The sequence below is a fragment of the Ochotona princeps genome, chromosome 32, assembly GCF_030435755.1.
Source record: "Ochotona princeps isolate mOchPri1 chromosome 32, mOchPri1.hap1, whole genome shotgun sequence".
NCBI classification, from domain to species: domain Eukaryota; kingdom Metazoa; phylum Chordata; class Mammalia; order Lagomorpha; family Ochotonidae; genus Ochotona; species Ochotona princeps.
Genome location: NC_080863.1, coordinates 13,177,331 through 13,198,182, shown reverse-complemented (window position 1 = coordinate 13,198,182; position 20,852 = coordinate 13,177,331). Strand labels below are relative to the sequence as shown.

General features: G+C 43.1%; 1 protein-coding gene across 1 annotated transcript in view; it reads left to right on the top strand.

The window, feature by feature from the left end:
- Nucleotides 1-17,408: 17,408 nt before the first annotated feature.
- The window catches only part of PCLO (piccolo presynaptic cytomatrix protein), a 371,035-nt gene continuing 367,591 nt past the window's right edge, over nucleotides 17,409-20,852 (top strand). Inside the window, exon 1 of the mRNA XM_058657508.1 lies at nucleotides 17,409-17,694. Within this exon, the coding sequence (XP_058513491.1) occupies nucleotides 17,447-17,694 (248 nt within the window). The 5' untranslated portion in view covers nucleotides 17,409-17,446. The remainder of the gene's footprint in view (nucleotides 17,695-20,852) is intronic.

The following is a 20,852-nucleotide window of genomic DNA, read 5'->3' as shown; positions in this document are numbered from 1 at the left end:
GTTTGAATATAAAGGGTGAATTCAGCATTGAAAATCTTTCATGAGTTTCTTGCTAAAGGTGTTTCCAGTCTACACTTGCTCTGGCTCAGGCATGCACCAGCGGATATGGTTGCTTAGCTCAGCCTGGCTCTTCCCCCACCCAGCTCACGTGCAGAACAATGGGTGTTGCAGTCTTGCCCAACTGAGTCTGCCTACCAGCATGGGCAGTGGCCCAGCAGGGGAACACCTGCTGCTCCGTTACAAGCTTGCCCTTCCACACCACAGATCTTATGTGTGGCCCCCACCTGTCTAACTTTCCATCTTCTAGTACCTCCATTGTTTGCTCTCTTGTTTGCCTTAGCCATGCTCTGTAAGAAGCAAAGCCGTCTGCTGACTCAAGACTTACAAGTTTGCTTTCTCTAGCCTAAATTCTCCTTCTTTAAATGTAAGCATGGGCCCGGCGGCGTGGCCTAGCGGCTAAAGTCCTCGCCTTGAAAGCCCCGGGATCCCATATGGGGGCCGGTTCTAATCCCGGCAGCTCCACTTCCCATCCAGCTCCCTGCTTGTGGCCTGGGAAAGCAGTGGAGGACGGCCCAATGCATTGGGACCCTGCACCCGCGTGAGAGACCCGGAAGAGGTTCCAGGTTCCCGGCTTCGGATCGGCGCGCACCGGCCCGTTGCGGCTCACTTGGGGAGTGAATCATCGGACGGAAGATCTTCCTCTCTGTCTCTCCTCTCTGTATATATCTGGCTGTAATAAAATGAATTAAAAAAAAAAATGTAAGCATGGGTTTCTCCTTCAGCTTCTTCAGATCTCTGCCTAAGTGTCATCTTCTCAGGGAAGTGTTCTCTTCCCTTTAGACTCAAAATAATCGTACCTCCACGGGAAAAGATACTCCATCCAGTTTTCTGTTAACTTGGGAAATCACTTATTATCTTCTCGGGAAATTGCGGAACAATGCTGTCACCAAGGAATTCACATTCTAATGCATAGAAACTAAGAGAAATGAAATGAAGGGAATCCGAGGTGGGTGAAGAGGATATAGACACACTATATCTTGCTCTGGGATGTGTAATAAGCCAAGGAAAAACTACATTTCCAAAGATATGTTTGACAGAAATTCAGGGAAGAGAAATGGGGGAGAAAGTGAAGCCTCCTTGGGCCAAGAAATGTCAGAAACATTTGCTGCAGCCAATCTTGTGACACAGACTCTCGCAGATTATAAGCCACCAGCTCACCACCCAAAGGCAGGAGGAAGTCGCCATTCACTCCTGCTTACAATTTTAGCTGAGAGGGAATTCAGTTTTCACGCACTGACACCTCAGAGAGCTATCTGGGATCAGCATAATGCTGGGTGTGGAGCAGGAATGTCACATTCCTTTTCTGCTCTTCTGCAGCCCAGAGTGCCCTACTTGCCGGTGAAAAGCTGTGTGTTCATGTTGTGCTATGCAGTCTCTGTTCAGCTCCTGTCAGCATCACAATCAGAGTCAGGCCAAAATGTGGGACAAACAACAGATCCCCTGAATTCTGCAACTGTGGGGGAGTTTGGGGCCATGTGAGCAGGCAAGTTCACCTACGGTTTTGGAGACTAACATTAGAAGTGATCATCACACAGGGAGATGTAGATAATGACTGCTCTATTAGGCAACACCAGGACTGTAAAAAGGTAATGTAAATTTCTCAGGGCCATTGAACACTACCCCATGGACACAGAAAACAAACTACCTGAATTCCAGCTTTCAAGATTCATATACTAGAGCAAAATCTCCAGTGTCCCATGTAAGTGGAGCTAAAATCTTCAATCAGTAAAATAGAAAATACAATGGATAGATTTAACAGTAAAGAGGAAGGAAGAATTTCTGATATTGAGGACAAGAATTTTGAAATAACCCAATGAAATAAAGCAAAGAGGAAAGGAATTAAAAACAATGATGGGGCCCAGCATGGTAGTTTAGTGGCTAAAATCCTTGACTTGCATGTGCTGGGATCCCATGGTGAGCACCAGTTCTAATCCCAGCAGCCCTGTTTCCCATCCAGCTCCCTGCTTGTGGCCTGGGAAAGCAGTTGAGGATGGCCCAATACCTTGAGACCCTGCACCTGAGCAGGAGAACTGGAAGAAGCTCCTGGCTCCTGGCTTCGGATTGGCTCAGTTCCAGCCGTTACAGCCACTTAGGGAGTGAATCAACAGATGGAAGATCTTCCTCTGTCTCTTCTCCTCTCTGTCTATTCAACTTTCTAATAAAAATAAAGTAAATCTTAAAAAAATAATGATGCTGAAGTTCCTCATGAACTACAGGATACCAAGGACCAGAAAAAATGGCTCAAATGGTTAATCCTTCACTTCTAAGTCCTGGGATCTCATATGGGCACAGTTCATGTCCCATCTGCTCCACTTCTGATCCAGCTCCTGGCATGTAGTTTGGGAAAGCAATGAAGAATGATCCAAGGCCTTAGGACTTTACACCTGTGTAGGATATCTGGGAGAATCTCCTGGATCCTGATTCCAGGCTTCAGATCAGCTCAGCTCTGGCCAGTGCAGCAATTTGGGGAGTGAATCAGTGTCTAAAAGATCTTTCTGTCTCTCCTCTCCATAAGTCTTCATTTTCAATGAAAATTAATCTTTAAAAAATACAGGATGCCACTAAGCATTCAAATGTCATATCATTGATATTTCTAAAGGGGGATAAAGGAAAAAGACATTGATAACCTGCTAAATTAAGTGGTAGCTAAAAATTTCCAGATCTTAAAAGAGACATGGGCATCCTGATACAAAAAGCACAAAATGCTACAGACTGACCCAACCAAGCATGTCTTCTCCAAAACACGATGATCAATTTCTTAAAGTTAGAGCTGAGGAGATAGTATTAAAGAGATTAAAAGTACCAAGTATTTATACATGGGTTCAGTCATTCATGCCTAATTATCTGCCTGATAGTTTCATGGAAGAGGTGTATTTGAGAAGGTTCAAGAGACCTGGGGAGGATGTGGATACACAGGAGTTGGAATGAAAACGGAAGTACTGGAGCTGTCCAAGAACTGGCAAAGCGAAATAACGTGAGACATATCTCAAAAGCTGTGGGAGGGAGGCTGATTTGAGGGAAAGGGGGAAACAAATCAGGAAAATGTTTTTCCTGACAGATTGTGGAATGTCCTTACATGCGTCTAACCTAACACCCTTCAGAAAATGAAGCCATCTGGGTGACTCCCTTTTAGTGCTGCAGAGTAACCCCCGAAACTAATCTCAGACATTGCTATAGAATCTCCCAATCTGGATCTACTTGTCCAACGCACCTGTGTGAGCAAGGAGCTGGGGTAGAAAAAGTCGTCAAGGGAAAATGTTTGCAGGACAGAACAAATGTATGGCATTAAATGAGGGAGAAAAGTCGAGCGAAACTAAAGGCGATGATTGCTATACCACTGCCATCAATAATTGCTGCAGATTATTAATGAAATATTGCAAAATAAAGCAACAGCACATAGTGTTACTGTGCTGAGGACAAAACACACCTGTGGACCACAGAAGTGCTCCGGAAGTGGATTTATCAATTGCAATCACTCTGAAAATGCAAATTGATGCATGACTACTGTTTTATCCTGATCTATATCTGGAAATGATTCTTAGAGATTCCTAATTATAATTTCTAAAACTAAACCCAATTTCCAAGTTGACGGTCTACTTTTCTTTCATTAAAAAATTACTCAATCACTATTTTTTAATTTAACAATGCCTTTATTTTAATATTTTCTTTACAAGTAAGTGCTAATTAGTATATTAGGAACCTATTACAGTGAACTGTGGTAAAATGTCAAAAAGATTTTGTGTGCAAGTTTAATAGCATGGCTTCATATTTAACATTAGAGTTTATAAGGGTTGTATAAATTTGTTTACATTTTCAGGCAAAGCTAGTTTTTTCGTATTCATCCATGTTCAATTTATGTATAAAGGATTGTTCAGTGGTACACTCAGCACAGCCAGCACTGGTTCCAGGCTCAGATAAGAATTTCTTCTGTAATTCCACCACAACCCAATATATGCATTTCTATAGCGCCACATTCTTTAGGCTAATACCATAAAGTGGAAAAATGTGTAACATGGTTTCCTTTCTTGATGAGTGTTGAGGGTTGTGCAGGAATCAAAAGTGTGATGTGGGAGCCAGCACTGTGGCACAGTGTTAAGCCATTGTTTACAATGCCAACATTCTATATGAGTACCAGTTAGAGTCCCACTTAATGCATTGTTGAATCCCAATGCACCTGGAAAAAACAGCAAATGGGGCCGGCGGCGTGGTCTAGCGGCTAACGTCCCCGCCTTGAAAGCCCCAGGATCCCATATGGGCGCCGGTTCTAATCCCAGCAGCTCCACTTCCCATCCAGCTCCCTGCTTGTGGCCTGGGAAAGCAGTCGAGGACGGCCCAGTGCTTTGGGACACTGCACCCGCGTGGGAGACCCGGAAGAGGTTCCAGGTTCCTGGCTTTGGATCGGCGCACACCGGCCCGTTGCGGCTCACTTGGGGAGTGAATCATCGGACGGCAGATCTTCCTCTCTGTCTCTCCTCCTCTCTGTATATCTGGCTGTAATAAAATGAATAAATCTTTAAAAAAAAAAAAAAAACAGCAAATGATGGTCTCAGTAGTGAGGCTCCTGCAAACCTAGCTTGAGATCAGCATGGAGTTCTAGGCTCCTGGCTTTAAACCATCACAGCCCTGGCTGGTCATTTTATGTGTCATTTCTTTGTTCATTCTTTGTTTATTTTAGTAATTTCAGAAGTGAATCGATGATGGAAGCATGAAAGATTCTCTCGTTGTCTTTTTCTACCCATCTTCCCTTTCTGGTCCTCTGTCTATCCCAGCCTCTCTCTCTTTCTCTCTGTCTCTCTCTCTCTCTCTCTCTCTTAACCTGTAAATAAGTTGAATCTTAAAGAAAACAAGCAGAGTGATTCTCTCCCAGTACATTTTCTCCTGTAGCCCATTGGTGTTCAAGCTTATTTCTGGAGAAATCCCATCTTAGATTCATTATAATGTACAAACTCTGGTTTATATTATAGACCTCTTCATGCAAGAAACCTGCTTGAAATTCATATTTTTATCAGAAAATGTTTCAGCACAGAACCAACTTGGAGTTTATGTTTCTCTCGAGTATTGATTTGAAAATAGCTCACTGCATTGTCAACTCTGCTGGCTCTATTTCTTTGCAGCGTAGTCCATTAACTTCTTAGTCCTTTTCATCAAACGGATTTGTTTAAATGTCCTTGCTTGTTGTTCTGGATGTTTTAAAGCATCTGCTTCCTCAGTGGATTATACATCTCATAGCAATCAAATATCTTTTGTATCACAGTATAATTCTAGCATCAAAACAATGTAGGTGTTTGAAAAGCGGTTGCTGAATGGTGAAGGACCAGAGGCAGGAATGGAGCCAACTGGTGAGCCTTCAGGTAAGTTATGCTTCTACTTCCAGATGGTTCCTCTTTTCTTGGGCATATTTGAGAATGGAGTGAAACACATGGGCTACCTAGAAGGAAATCACATTCTTCACTTCAGAAAAAGCCACTCCTCTATGGAAAAGTCTTTGAGCATTTCATTCTGTACAATTACAACTGCCAAGAATTGTAAGAAAATTAATATCATGCAATGGATACGATTTTTTTTCTTTGAAGGGTTCAAATTTTCAGTCAGTGACTGGTACGTCTTTGGCCTCATGAGATGGAGAATAATGCAATGTGTGAGAAATTAAACTTCTCTAGAGGCAAGTTGAAGTGATTCAAGTATTATGAAGTCGATTGACCCACTGATTTTCTTTTGAGGTGTCATTATTTGTAAAGTGGGTCTATACTATCAGCTATGCTATGGTATGGCTGCACAGTTTGAAGTTTTAGATTACTGCAGTGAAGCCCATCAGAAAATACAAAGTATTAAAGTTACAGACAAGTTACGGACAATCTAGCGACAGCTGACACTGGTCTTTTCATGAGCACAGTCAGCTGAGTGGGCGAAGACAGGAGAGGCCTCAGGCAGACCTGTAAAATGTTCCTGCCATTATTCTCACTGTACTCATCAACAATTAACGCAGAAAATCTGGAGTTTGGTTGGAGTAAGATGAAACAATCCTCAAGTGACATGAATAAAATTTTTGCTCTAGGATTTAAAGTATGGCTATTTCTAAATGTAAATATAGACATGAAAAATCAATAATTATAAAGACAATTAGCTATTGGATTCCATCTTATAAAATTCAAATACTCAAGCTTTTTGTTACCATTTTTATCAAATTTCTTTCAAATTTGTACTTATTTATGTAAAATAGAGCAACAGAAAGTGAGAAAACAAAGACTTCTTCCACCTTTTTTTCTTTTGTAATGATTCATTTATTTTTGTTTTTCTTTCTAAAGATTTATTTTTATTACAAAGTCAGATATACAGAGAGGAGGAGAGACAGAGAGGAGGAGAAACAGAGAGGAAGATCACATCTTCTAATATTTCTCCGTCCATTTACACGTATCCTTAGCCTAGTCTGCCATCTTGATTCTCCTCAAAAGGCTATTTTTTTGATACACAGAGAAACCATGCCTGAAAAACAAACAATCAGGACTTTGTTCATTTATCTATTTGGTTTACATCCAAATTGTAGTTTGACCATTATGTTTATGTTAGGACTTGTAAGCGGGCTCTCCCTGATGATAATGAGCTGCTTCCAAATCTGGCACAAAGGAACTCTAGAATGTGTGCCTTTGAGGGTGACAGTCAGGGAAACAACTGATTCACCCAAGACGTGCCATCAGTTGAAGACACACTGGGAGGGATGCATGAAAAAAGTAAATACATGTGTGGATTCCCCTACCAAAATCACCTTCCTTTGACCAATTTATAAGTGAAGGGAGAAATACCTATATTGCTTGAATGATGTGGTTTTTGTTAAGCATTTTTAGTAATATCTTTCTTAATACAATTTTGCATGCAGGATTGATTTACACCGGAATCTCTCATTATCTGGATGCATCTTCTTCCACTTCCATTTTGCATTTTTTTTTTGAAATGGCTAGATTTTAAAGTCTAGACACTTCAGTGAATCTCAAAATATGCCAAACTCAACTCTGCTAAGGGTTTCTGTTTGCCTCAACTTGCTAAGAATGCTCTCTTTTCTTATCTAAGTTAAGGTTAAGATCCAGTCAGACTTGTTTCTGATCCAATCCTTTTTCCCTTCACTGGGAAAGCAGGAAAGATGGCCCAGGTCCTTGAACACTTGCATCTGCATGGGAGACCGGAATAAACTCCTGGCTCCTGGCATCAGGTTGATTCAACCGTGGCCATTTTGCTCATTTAGGAATTGAACCAGTGAATGGAGCATCCTCTATGTCTCTCTCCTATTCTCTCTAATTTTGCTTTTCAAACAAAAATAAATGAGCCCGGCGGCGTGGCCTAGCGGCTAAAGTCTTGCCTTGAAAGCCCCAGGATCCCATATGGGCGCCGGTTCTAATCCAAGCAGCTCCACTTCCCATCCAGCTCCCTGCTTGTGGCCTGGGAAAGCAGTAGAGGACGGCCCAAGGCTTTGGGACCCAGCACCCGTGTGGGAGACCCAGGACCCGCTTAGTTCCTGGCATCGGATCGGCGCTCACCGGCCCGTTGCGGCTCACTTGGGGAGTGAATCATCGGACGGAAGATCTTCCTCTCTGTCTCTCCTCCTCTGTGTATATCTGGCTGTAATAAAATGAATAAATCTTTAAAAAATATATATCACAAATTCTAGTGAAGATGTGGAGAAAAAGAATCATAATTTATTTTGGGTCTTCTAATTGATACAACTATTATGAAAAATAGTACGAAGGTTCATCAAAAACTCAAAATGGATCTACAATATGATCCAAATATTCTATGTATGTTCTATGTACGCATGTATGTATAAAAGAACTTAAATTAGCACTTGAAAGAGACACATGCGCTCCCATATTTACAGCAGCCTAATTTATAATAACAAAGATATGCAATCTAGATGCTCATCAGCTGAGAGACGGATACAGATAAATAATTACATATGTATATACACACACACACACATGCATGATGGAATATTACTCAACCACAAAAAATGAAATCCTGATATCTGCAAAAAACTGGATTAAACTGGATATCATTTTGCTAAATGAAATACACCATCCATAAAATTCACAAGTTTGCTTCTACATGTGGATGGTTATATATGAAGAAAAGTTAAAATAGCGTGAATATCATATCATTTAGTATAAAGTGACAAACACTATTTTCACTGAATCATATCACAAACATTAAAATATACCCTTTCCTGACTTCATCAACATTGTTGTGACATCAATATCTTTATTTTCAAGAAAAGACAGGATTTATGTGCATGGATTATGTATCTAGAAAGGAAATGAATATTACTATTGTTAGATATTAAAACACTAATTAAAAAATGCTGCATGGGCCCAGCGGCGTGGCCTAGTGGCTAAAGTCCTTGCCTTGAATGCGCCCGGGATCCCATATGGGCACCAGTTCTAATCCCAGCAGCTCCACTTCCCATCCAGCTCCCTACTTGTGGCCTGGGAAAGCAGTCGAGGACGGCCCAAAGCATTGGGACCCTGCACCCGTGTGGGAGACCTGGAAGAGGTTCCTGGTTCCCGGCTTTGGATCGGTGTAGCACCGGCCATTGCGCTCACTTGGGGAGTGAATCATCGGACGGAAGATCTTCCTCTCTGTCTCTCCTCTCTGTATATCTGACTTTGTAATAAAAATGAATAAATCTTTACAAAAATAAAATAAAAATGCTGCAAAGACCACAAAGAAAAAAGTACACACCTAATATATATATATATAAGTATATATATAAATAAATATATATATAAAACAGGTAATGTTAATAAATATTTAAACTAAAACATAAAATATTTATATAATACATTTTATAATGCATGTCATATATTATATCATGTATATTTTATAATATATTACATAATTTATATAATGTATGTTATGCATAATGTATATATTATATAATGCACATTGATATATAAATGATTAATATTAGTGCATATTAATACACATGAATAAAAACTATGTTATGTATCATATTATATTATGAATATAATATATTATAATCTATATATTATATATACTATTGTATTTTATATTATGTATATTAATAATATATTAGATTATGTATCATATATAATATATAGTATAGCATAATATATAAATGAAAAATGATATGCTATTTATAAAATAATCTAAACATTTATGAAATAATATAAATCTTAGTTGATAAGTGTATCAACTAAAATGTAATTTAAAATATTTTAGTCATGCTATATATAATCATTATTGCACATCAATATTATTGATTTCCACACAGTACATGTGGTATAATCTTTTTTTTTAAGATTTATTTATTTTTTGGGCCCGGCGGTGTGGCCTAGCGGCTAAAGTCCTAGCCTTGAAAGCCCCGGGATCCCATATGGGCGCCGGTTCTAATCCCAGCAGCTCCACTTCCCATCCAGCTCCCTGCTTGTGGCCTGGGAAAGCAGTCGAGGACGGCCCAAAGCTTTCGGACACTGCACCCGCGTGGGAGACCCAGAAGAGGTTCCTGGTTCCTGGCACCAGATCAACACAGCACTCCCGACTTCGGATCGGCGCGTACCGGCCCGTTGCGGCTCACTTGGGGAGTGAAACATCGGATGGAAGATCTTCTTGTCTGTCTCTCCTCCTCTCTGTATATCCGGCTTTCCAATAATAATAAAATCTTAAAAAAAAAAAAAAAAGATTTATTTATTTTATTGGAAAGTCAGATATACAGAGAGCAGGAGAGACAGAGAGGAAGATTTTCCGTCCGATGATTCACTCCCCAAGTGACTGCAATGGCTGGTGCTGTGTTGATCTGGTGCCAGGAACCAGGAACCTCTTCCGGGTCTCCCATATGGGTGCAGGGTCCCAAGGCTTTGGGCCGTCCTCGACTGCTTTCCCAGGCCACAAGCAGGGAGCTGGATGGGAAGTGGAGCTTCCGGGATTAGAACCGGTGCCCAATGGGATCCCGGGTGCGTTCAAGGTGAGGACCTTAACCACTACGCTATCGTGCCTGCCTCCATGTAGTATAATCTTGAGCATGAGAATTGAAAAATACAAAACAAGTGCCTATCAACCGCAGTAAATGTTATCCAGCTGATTGCTATGTCTGCGGTGAATTAATCAGTATATTTTCTCCATCATTGTCAGCTTTCAATCATGGAAAAGCAGACAGGGGTATAGGCATGAAAGAGAAGAAAAAGGATCTTTCCTGGCAGAAACCTATCTTGTAATTTAAAAGTGTGGTCATTTCACTGTACAAGTTTTTAAGTATGGATCAAACTATGCAAAATAAATGTTCATTTTTGAAGTCAAGTTTTGTGTTCGAATTAAAGTAAACGCATTTCTTTTACTATTAAGTCAATATTCTGTGTATTAAGGATTGCTATTTGCAAGCACTTGGCTAGTTGCTCCAAGAAAAGTAGATATGTATTTGTTCTTGTTGCTAAGAAATGGCTGTCCACTACAAAGGGCAAGAAAGAGAGATTTAAGGACCATTGCAAAATTAAAAAAAAACAGCTGACGTCAATGCTTTGTATTATACACATCTGTATCCACAGAAACATTGTATTTTAACTTGTATTTAAACCACTGATTTAATTTGCAAGAATTTGCAGATGTCAGAATTAAAAGATGAATGTGTCAAATTCTTCTCTACAACATCTCGCAGTCCATCACCCACAAGAGCTTACGCACATACTAGTGGTTACAGTGAGTGTGTATGAACTGTGTATTGGGGTGGGCCAGACAGAGCACGACCGTGGAACTCACCAACATTCAAAGATTCTGGAGGTGGGAAAAGTACTGGCTGGCCTAGGCTGCAGCAACTGCAGGCTTGTGGGGCAGGTTGGGTAGAGACATCCAGCTCATGCAAAGATTGAGACTGCGGGGTGGAGGTGGGGGGCAGATTATACTTGGTAAGGGCCTAATACCCACTGGCATGTGTGAGATATGGGTCTGGGAATGGGCTTGATGGGGGAACCTGGGCCCTCCACTGGTGAGCTGTAGCTCCTGTTGGTGAGCATGTGCCTTAGGCCTCCATGTTGGTCAGGCTGTGAAGGGTTGGTTCACTTGTCAGCAAGTGTATGGGTTGGTTTGGCAGGGGTTGACTGGGCAGAGCCAGGCCCAACTAGATACAATGGCATGTGTAGGGACCAGGAAGGGGTATGAACCATGCCAAGCTAGGTAGTCTATCACATATACTAGCTTGCATGAAAGCCAGGGATTGGGGCAGGTTGGAAAGGGTTAGACTGCAGCACCAACCAGTGAGAGTTGGGACTAGAGGTGGGCTGGGCCAGGCCAGGCTGCAGCATCTGCTGGCAAAGGCCACGCTGGGTGATGCATTATGCCTAGCTGGGTTGGAGCAACAAGATCTATGTCTAGGAGCTTGCCTGGAAGGGGAGTTAAGGGAACATCCCAACTGGCTTGTGGTTCCCTCTGGTGAGTGTGAGAGCCAGGACTGAGGCTGTGAACTTGGCTGGATATGATTGCAGCCTCCCTTGGTATGGATTCAGACTATATCTAGGGTGTGCCAGACTGGGCTAGACTCCAGCACCCTCTAATGTTTGCAGGAGTCAGGGTGGGTGTAGGACAGACTGGGCTAGTTCTCAGCACACTAGGAACCATGCATGAGCTGTGTTTGGGGGTGGTTTAGACAGGGAATAGCTTTGCCACCCAAAGGTAAAAGCCAGAATGGGTGCGGATTGGTTGGGCAAGGCTGATGTTCCTCCCAGATGGGATGTGGGCCAAGTCAGGCTGGGCCAAGAATGACCCACCAGGGTATATGAAATCTGTGACTGGTTGGTGGCCTGATAGAGAAGCTTGGGTACTCCTCAGCCAGGATGCACTTCCTGCAGGTGAGCATTAACAGCCGAGGTTGAGAAGTTGAGAACAGACCACACAGTACCTGCCAGCATAGTAAAAATGTAGGTCAGGTCCTGGGGCTGGCTAGATTTGACCAGATCATAATACTCATTGGCACATGTGAGAACCACAATGATGTACAGGACAGGCTTGGTTGGACCACAACACCAGCCAGTTGACATTAGGGCTGGGACTTAGGGAAGTGCATCCACCAACATGAGCTGGAACTGGTGTTGGCAGGCCAGGATGACCCAAGTTACAGCACCTGCTGGCAAATGCTGAGGTGGGGTGAGTCTTGCCAGGCTGGACCCCACCATCCACCAGCTCACATAATACCAGGAGGGTGGGGCAAGCCTGGTAATAGGGTTTCAAGGATTCCCCTGCTGGGTCATTGCTCCTGCTGGGAAGCATAAGATCTAGGCCTGCGGGTAGACCAGGCTAGGCAGGGCTACAACACCTGTTGGCCTGCATGTGAGCTGGGTTAAGGGGAGAGCCAGGCTGAGTTAAACGACTGTATCCACTGGTGTGTACATGCAACAGTACAGGTTGGTCTAGCTTATTAGCAGAATCAGCTAGCAGGTGCTGGGACTATGGCCAAATTCTGTCAGTCTAGATCACAGAACCACCCGGAAACTGCAAGATCTAGGACTGGCAGCAGGATATTTACAAAAGTGTGGGCATCCCTCTGGTGAGCATGAGAACCAGGGCTGAGGGCATGACTGACTGGGCAGAAAGTGGCACCCTCCATCATGAGTGTGGGTTAGATAGTGGGGTTGGTCAGGCTGAGTTAGGCTGCAACACCCATTAATGAGTATGAGAGCCAAACACGATTCAGGACAATTCGACCAGTCTGCTGCACATACCAGTATGTGCAAGAATTGCTGCCAGTGACAGGCCTGGTGAGTTGGGGCTCACGCCAGCTGCAGTTTCTGGTAGTGTACATGAGGGCCTAGTGTGTGGTGGGCAGGGATGGGTTGAGCCTCAGCTTCCACTGGTTTGCATATGAGATGGGCCTGAAGACAGAACTGACTGGGGCACTGCAACCACTAGTCTGTGTATAAGCTCATGTAGGTAACGGACTAAGCCAGAGCCCACCCTGGCTGGCACACTCTAGTCAGGTCTGGGGTCACCTGTGGCAAATTTCCTTGGAAACTGTCCTAATGGACCACTGGGCCGAGAACTCCAACCACAGAGAAAAGAATCACAAGAGCTGTGTTCTGACCATGAAGTGCATGCGTCAGAACAAAGTTTCCTCAGTTGTTGAAGTCTGCGCAGAAGACGGCATGTGCAGATGCAGACGGGGGACGTCACAACTAGTTTGTTGAGGACTGCAGCTTGTGGCTCAACCCATGGAGCGAAGAACAACACGGCCAGCTCTCCTGGCCAAGCTTTGAAGCAAGTATTTGGATTAGTGGAAACTCTAGGGTGGACTATGTTAGCCAACGGACCTTGGAAGGATTTTCTCTTCCTTGCAGCAATGAAATCAACAGCATTTCCGAACTATTCACATCACTTAAGCAATACTGGAACGTGGTCCTCATCAGTCACCCTTAAATGAGATCAGGTGGCTGTCCCCCCATTCCCAGGCACTGATGCAGTTGTGGCTGCGGGGAGCAGCCCATTTCCCTTCTGTTCCCACTTTCCCTAGACCCAAGAAGGGGTCCACAAGGGCAGGCATCTGCCAAAACTATCTGAACATCATCTCAAATAAAATTAATTTATTATTAAACAAGACTTCTCTAATACTATGTCCTTTAAAACAAATTCTTCTTAAGCATAAAAACCTTTTTTCTAAAAAAAACTTGGCATTTTGGTTCCCCGGAAAAAAAACAGGCCGTATTATTTTTGCTTTTGTTAATTCACTAAAATTATTAATATAAGTTTTTTTTTTTTTGGTAAAGATTTATTTATTTTATCACAGAGTCAGATATACAGAGAGGAGGAGAGACAGAGAGAAAGACCTTCCGTCCAATGTTTTACTTCCCAAGTGACCACAATGGCCAGTGCTGCGCCTATCCGAAGCCGGGAACCAGGAACCTCTTCTGGGTCTCCCACATGGGTGCAGGGTCCCAATGCTCAGGGCCATCCTTAACTGCTTTCCCAGGCCACAGGCAGAGAGCTGGATAGGAAGTGGAGCTGTTAGGATTAGAACCAGTGCCTGCATGGGATCCCGGGTGAGTTCAAGGCTAGGACTTTAGCCGCTAGACCACGCCGCTGGGCTCGATTTATTTCTTCTATACAGTAGTTTCTTCTGTTCTTTGTATTCTCATGATTATCTAGCCCTATGAAAAATTGCCTCCTGTGTAGTTAACCTGGTTAATGAATTTTTCATAACAGAATCTTTAAAAATTATTCTTTTAGGTCCAGATGATATGGCTCAATAGCTAAATCCTCACCTTGCACCAAATTTTCCAAAGCTGGGATTCTACGTAGGTGTTGGTTCATGTCCCAGATGCTCCACTCCCCACCCAGCTCCCTGCTTGTGACCTAAGAAAGCAGAAGAAAATGGCTCAAAGGCTTGGGATCCTGCACCCACGTGGGAGACTCGGAGGAGTTTCCTGGCTCCTGGTTTCAGATTGGCTCAGTTGTAGCCACTTGGGGAGTGAACCAGTGGACAAGAAATCTTTCTGTCTCTCCTTTTCTCTGTAAATCTGACTTTCCAAGGAAATAAATAATCTTTTAAAAAAATTATTATTTTAAAGCAAGGCTTTCATGAAATGCCAACACCTAATTTTGTCATCTTTTACTTCTCCATCCTTTTATGACTGTAAAGATTGTTTTAACTTATTGTTATAAATGAGGTAGTATATATCATTTTCACACATTTTTGCAGCTCAAATGATTTCCTTAGGACTGATTTGCCAAAGTATACCAGAGATTATCTTTTCCATACCCCTGACAATTATTACTAAATTATTTCCTAGAAATCCTGACTGCTTTTATATTCTGAAATTTAGGCTCTTAAAGGTTCTATTTTATAATTGACTTAGAAGCATTATTATGACAATGACCTTAATAGGGTCAGAATAGAAATTTTTAAAATGATGCAGTGTTTATTACTTGCCAAATATACTTCGGTCATTATTTCAAACAGGTTGAATTAAATTATGCCATTATAATATTAAGCATAACTATTTTAAGCAGACTATATCTTTCTGTATTTGACAGCATTTCATGCGTAATTTTCTACTCAATTCTTCATTGATTCATGCATTGGAATTTATCACAGACACATAGATGTCTCTTGGTCTTATCCTGTGTTGCATGGTTTCTGTGAGGATACGGTTAGGCTAGACCACCCATTCCGGGGAATCATTATCCAGTCACACTTACGTGTTAATCATCACATTTCCACTGGCTATTGCTTACTAAAACAGAAACTACCTGGGAAAGTGTGGCATGAATGAAACAAAAGGAAAAGGTCGAGACATAAATGCATGATAACACCAGCAGGTTTCAGATATTCAACCATAAGCTTGCATGAATTAAATCCCATCCGTAAGCCCATGAATCCAATTAAATGTGACGATCAATACAGTGATGCCATAATGCGCAAGGATCCACAAAGATATCTGATACAGCTTCATTAGCCATTTGCATGATAGTAATGATTATATTTTTCAAGATAGGCAAAAAAAAAAAAAGTTCCATAAGATTATCTGCAGCATTTGACTTTCTCTGTACCTTCCACTCCTGAAAAACTGAGAATTGAAAGTCCCCCAAAGGCAAAACAGTTTAAAATATGAACAGCGAAAATATTTTTCAGCGGCATCATCATCAAATTTCCTGTCTCACAGTCCATTCCCTCTTTCCGCCATATATCCCATCGTCCTGTTTTTAAGTGATGTTCATTCCTGCAAGCGAGAAGGGGAGAGGGTAAGACAGGCAGGTTCACGCAGTGGCTCTCATCTGACGAGTTACCTTGGCTCACCCTGTCAACATTCCTTGGCATGTTGACCAGCACTTTTCTTCCTTCTGATTACTTCGGTCTTCTTTATTGCTAAGATGGGAGACATGTGCGCTGACCACTACAGTTCTCAACTTGCTATTTTGAAGCTGGAGCTTGAGAGCGTACTCATCGATTTTTTTTTTCAGTTTTTGGTGAGTGGATGTGAATGCATGAAGTATATTTTTTTCCTCACAACATTCGATTATAATTATCTGTGCCTCATCTGCATTTTCTTCATATTCATCTGATGGTGTTACTGATGGGCAAGTGTAGCCTGCACCATGGAGCAGCTACAAGTCATGAGACAAGATACGCTGCTTCGAACGAGGCGATGTTGTTGGGAGTTACACCTCCGTTTTCCATTGAAGCTTCAATAGGAACTCAAATGACAACCAGATTTTGTGACTCCTCATTTGTTGTTTAACAGCAATGCTACAAATTATTTTCATCATGCCACTTCTTAGTTTTCAAACAAGTGGAGCTACTATCCAACTATGTGATAACTCTTGCAACAACTAGAAAAATCACGTTCTTTACAACTTATTCCTTTGATCTTTTTTGTTTGTTTTGTTTCCAGATCTTAGATTTAAGCATTAACAGTGCTGGCAGTAAGCCCATCATTATCAGAAAAGACAGGTAGCAAAATTGGGGAGGCAGATCTGGAGCTGCCACCTTTACTAACAGCAATAGTGAGTGTCTTAGGGAAAAGGGTGTCTGGAAAATGATTTAGCTGTATTACTTGCGTGACCCAGCTGGGTGGCATTTTTGCTTTTAGAGCCTATGAAACTGTCACATAATACATAATAATTAATAAAAAAAGTCAAAAAAAATTTTGCTGATTTGAAAGGCAGAATTGGAGGGAGGTAGTGTGAGAGAAGGAACCAGAAAATAGCTTGCATTTGCTGGAGCTCTTCACAAACGGTCAGGTAAAACAGGAACCCCCTCCGGAGCTCCCAGAAGGGGAGGGGCAGCGGGAGGTGGGCTTAAGGGGGTAAGAGTGAGAGACTACAAATCCCGTGAGCCTTGGCAGAACGGGGCACCACTCCCCTCCGCCCCTCCCTCCCCGTTCCCCAGGATCCGATCCGCCAAAACCCAGTTTGAGGCATCCGGAAATATGCCTGAGAGAAACATCGGCCGTTTCGCCCCACATTTCCGCGGCTGTCTCTCCCGGCTCCTTTAAACGGGCGCTGAGGGCGCGCACGGATGCAGCGGACGCAGAGCGCGGTGCGCGCGGGCGCGGGCATCACCTGTTCCGGGGAGCACATGCGCATGGCGAGGGCGCGGGCGGGGAGGCGGGACGCGATGGGCGGCGCCGACGGCGCCCGGCTGTCACCGCTCAGATCTGCTTCTGCCCGGCCTGGGTTGCTGAGGCGGCGTGCGGGGGGTGCCCTCTGCAAAGGTTGCCTGGCGCTGCCCAACATGGAGGAGGCACCGGCGACAGGCGTCATCTGCGAGCGAGCCTGATTCCGCCCGGTGTCGCGGGCCGGCGGCGCCCTGCCCCGTGTCGCCGGCACGCCCCGCGGCGGACCCGGGGGCTCGCAGCTTCCCGACCCGGAGGTGGCGGCGCGAGGAGCGTCTTCCTGAGCCATGGGCAACGAGGCGAGCTTGGAAGGGGAAGGGCTCCCCGAAGGGCTGGCGGCGGTGGCGGCGGGCGGCGCTGGCGGGGTGGGGAGCCCCGCGCACGCCGCACTCCCTGTCGGCATGGAGGCGGACCTGAGCCGGCTGAGCCAAGAGGAGAGGAGACAGATCGCCGCCGTCCTGTCAAGGGCGCAGGGGCTGCCCAAGGGAGGCGGCCCCCCGGCCGCTGCTGCTGCGGAGTCGCCCACCATGCACAGGCACGCACACAGCATGCTGTATATGTCTGGTCATGTATGTTCGCCTACCCGTGCGCGTTGGTGCCGGCTCGGCCCGCACATACATAGCACCTCCGTGCGTTGTGTTCTCCCGAACTGGGGTGGGCAAAGGACCTCACGCGCCTGTGGGTGGGCATCCTGAGGATAACAAGAACAACTGGTTGTAAGGTTTCTGGCTGAGGGCTGTCATTCTCAAAACTGTGATTTTTTTTTTAGGTTGTGATTTTGACCTTTTGGAACCGGTTCCCTGGAGTGTGGCAGGGAGAGACGCCCTCCAGCGTTTTACTAACCTGGAAGTCTTCCATTAGTGCCACAGGGACTAATGTTGGGAGGTGGGTGGCCAGGGAGTTTACCTGTGTTCAGGCGTCCTCCTCCGTTATTTCTGTAACAGTATCTTTCATCCCCCACCAAGGTGCTCCTTCTGCTTTCCCACCCCGTTCCCAGAGGAGAGCAGACGCTGTTAGGTGGAAGGCGCAGGAGTATGCCTTTCTGATTCGATGAGGGACCCTAGGATGCTCTCTGGCGTTAAACAGATGGTTTGGTCACAGCAGAGCAGGTGCAGCTGCATGGATTCTGAGGTAGCACCTGATTGAGGGCTCTAAACCCCCTCTTTTTTTTTTTCTTCAAAAGACTTTTTTTTTGTGGGAAATAGGAGAATTTGTGATTGCCATGAATGTTCAATTTCCAGCTTTAAAAATGAAAAGAAAAAAAAAGATATAAAGGTGGTAACTTGCACCGCAGTTGAGTAGCAGTCTGCAATACCAATCTATTCATTCTGCCTCCAAGGGTGTGTTTCCCTTTGAGCCCCACAAATCAGTGGTTTTCTAATCAGAGTACTAAGAAGGGATAATCAGTCAGGGGCCCTGCCCTTGCGGTTGTAAACAAACCCTGTAACTTTGCACCCACCAGCAGAGAGCAGTTCTGTCCGAGAAATCGTTCCTGCTGTAAGGGGAGCATGGTTAAAAATGCAGTTTTCTTTTTGGAATAGAGAACACCCGAAAGATGGAGTCATATCCTTGTGGATTCTTACTCTCAATTTCATACAGGGAAATCATTTTCACCTGGTCACCATCATTCTAAGTAACTATCGTTTTGTCCAATAATATGGAAATGAATGTATTTTATAGGTAGAGGAATATATCTTGCCATAAACTCTTGGGGACTTAAATTTTAATAGATCAAAACCCTATTCACATGGCAAGGCACTGAAGACTGTAGAAACCAGCCCTTTATATTAAATATGCTCAATATTTAAGTCATATAAATATTGGTTTTATTATCAGTACTAAATCTTTCTTATCCATTGCCTTCACTAGTACAGTTTATGTTTTTGTTTATCTCGTGAAACTTTGATTCAGAAAAGTCACACTTTGATTCAATGTTGAAATGTGGAGTTGCTAGATTTTTGTGGGATAACAACATAATTGAATACTTTTTAAAAGATACGCCAGATCTTCTAAAATACTTTTTTTTTTTCCTAAGAGGCACAGAGCGACAGGTCTGGCATGCCGGTTGCAAACACCAAGGGGAATGTGATGTTTGATTTCTGGATTCTTAACTAAGCTGCTCGCAGGATGGCTGCAAGCATGGCTTGGGTTTGTGATGCCACTGCGTGGCTTCCGTCTGTGACGCTACTGCCGTGGGGCAGTACTTATGTCAGATAGTATGCTGGTAAAAGGTCTATTGATCATTAGGCTGGGATTCTTATGAAAAGTTGATTTGTGGCCCAAGGAGTTCTTGATGAGGGCTTCCTCCAAGGACTCCAATGGACTTTTTTTTTCAAAGAAATTCTTTCACAGCATGATTGCATTTTGCCGAAAGAGTTCCAGAAGAAAGTATGTAACTTCTGTAAAGTTGATATCATCGTATTGGATAATCAAAGCACTGCTTGGATTTATAGGATCACTTTAATTTATGTATATATACAAAACATCAAAATTTCCACTGCGTGAATGATGTGAATTGGACACAGTAGGATTTGGTGCTTTGTTTGGAGGAATAAGTTAGGAGACCCAAGTCTTAGATTTTTTTTAACTTAATTGGTTTTTAACTTGACTCAGCAAATGATGTTTCTCAAAATGTCCTAGGTTCTTTGCCTCTCACAAAAAAACCCACCAAAACAAAATAAAAGCTGCTTTTACCTGCCTCACCTAAGAGAATAGTTTGAAAACCACTTCAAACTGTGTAGGGACTTAACATTTTCTAACTTAAAGAAACCCTACAAATACAGATTGTGGTTAAATTAGTATCAGTTTCAAGTGGTATTATCATTGTTGGCTACTTACAGATTGGAAGCTAAATCTTACATTGTTATGAATTATTTTGATGTATTTAGTTTTTCTTGCATATTGAGATGTCACCCTAATTCAGGGGAAATCTTGGTCCTTGACATTATCAGCATGTCAAATATCTGTGACCAACTAGTTCTGTGACCTTGATTTAACTGTTTGGCCTCTCTAGGCACCAGTGTGTCTGACAGTATGAAAATGGATAGATTTCTGTTTGCTTGTGTTTCTAGTATTATCACATTTTCTGTGACTCAGCATTGTTGAGTGCCATTGCCTGGTGTGTGTGTGTGTGTGTGTTTTAATTATCACTCTTGTTACATTCCTAACTATTCACCTCATTCAATCTGGATAACTTTTAATTTCTGAAACAAATTGCAATGTGAGAATCAACAATAGTGAAGAAGCAGATAAGTAATGCTGAGCAGTTCCAAGTTAGTAGAGTTATAAATACAGTATCCCTTGGATTTTTTGATTCCTTGTAGAACCAAGGAATGGCAATTTTTGGTATTTCTCGTTTTATTTATGGCTGCGCATCTGTCCGATGAGAAGGACTTTACTGAACTTTTATCATTCACAGAAGGAATGTGACATCTTATTTCCTTTAGAATTCCTTTTTTTTTTTTTTCTTTCCTACCGGAGAAATACCTTCACAACTTCTCTCTCCCCACCCCTCACTCCAACCCCACGTTGGAGATTCTGCTATGGAATGTGTCCATTTATGACTGAGAAATCTGCAGGAAACTTTGAAATGTAAAAAATTCAAAAGCCATTAATCTAGAGTTACAACTAAAACCGTGTGTGTTCATTCATTCATCTGCTGCTTGGTAGTCATCCATTTATTCATACATTCAT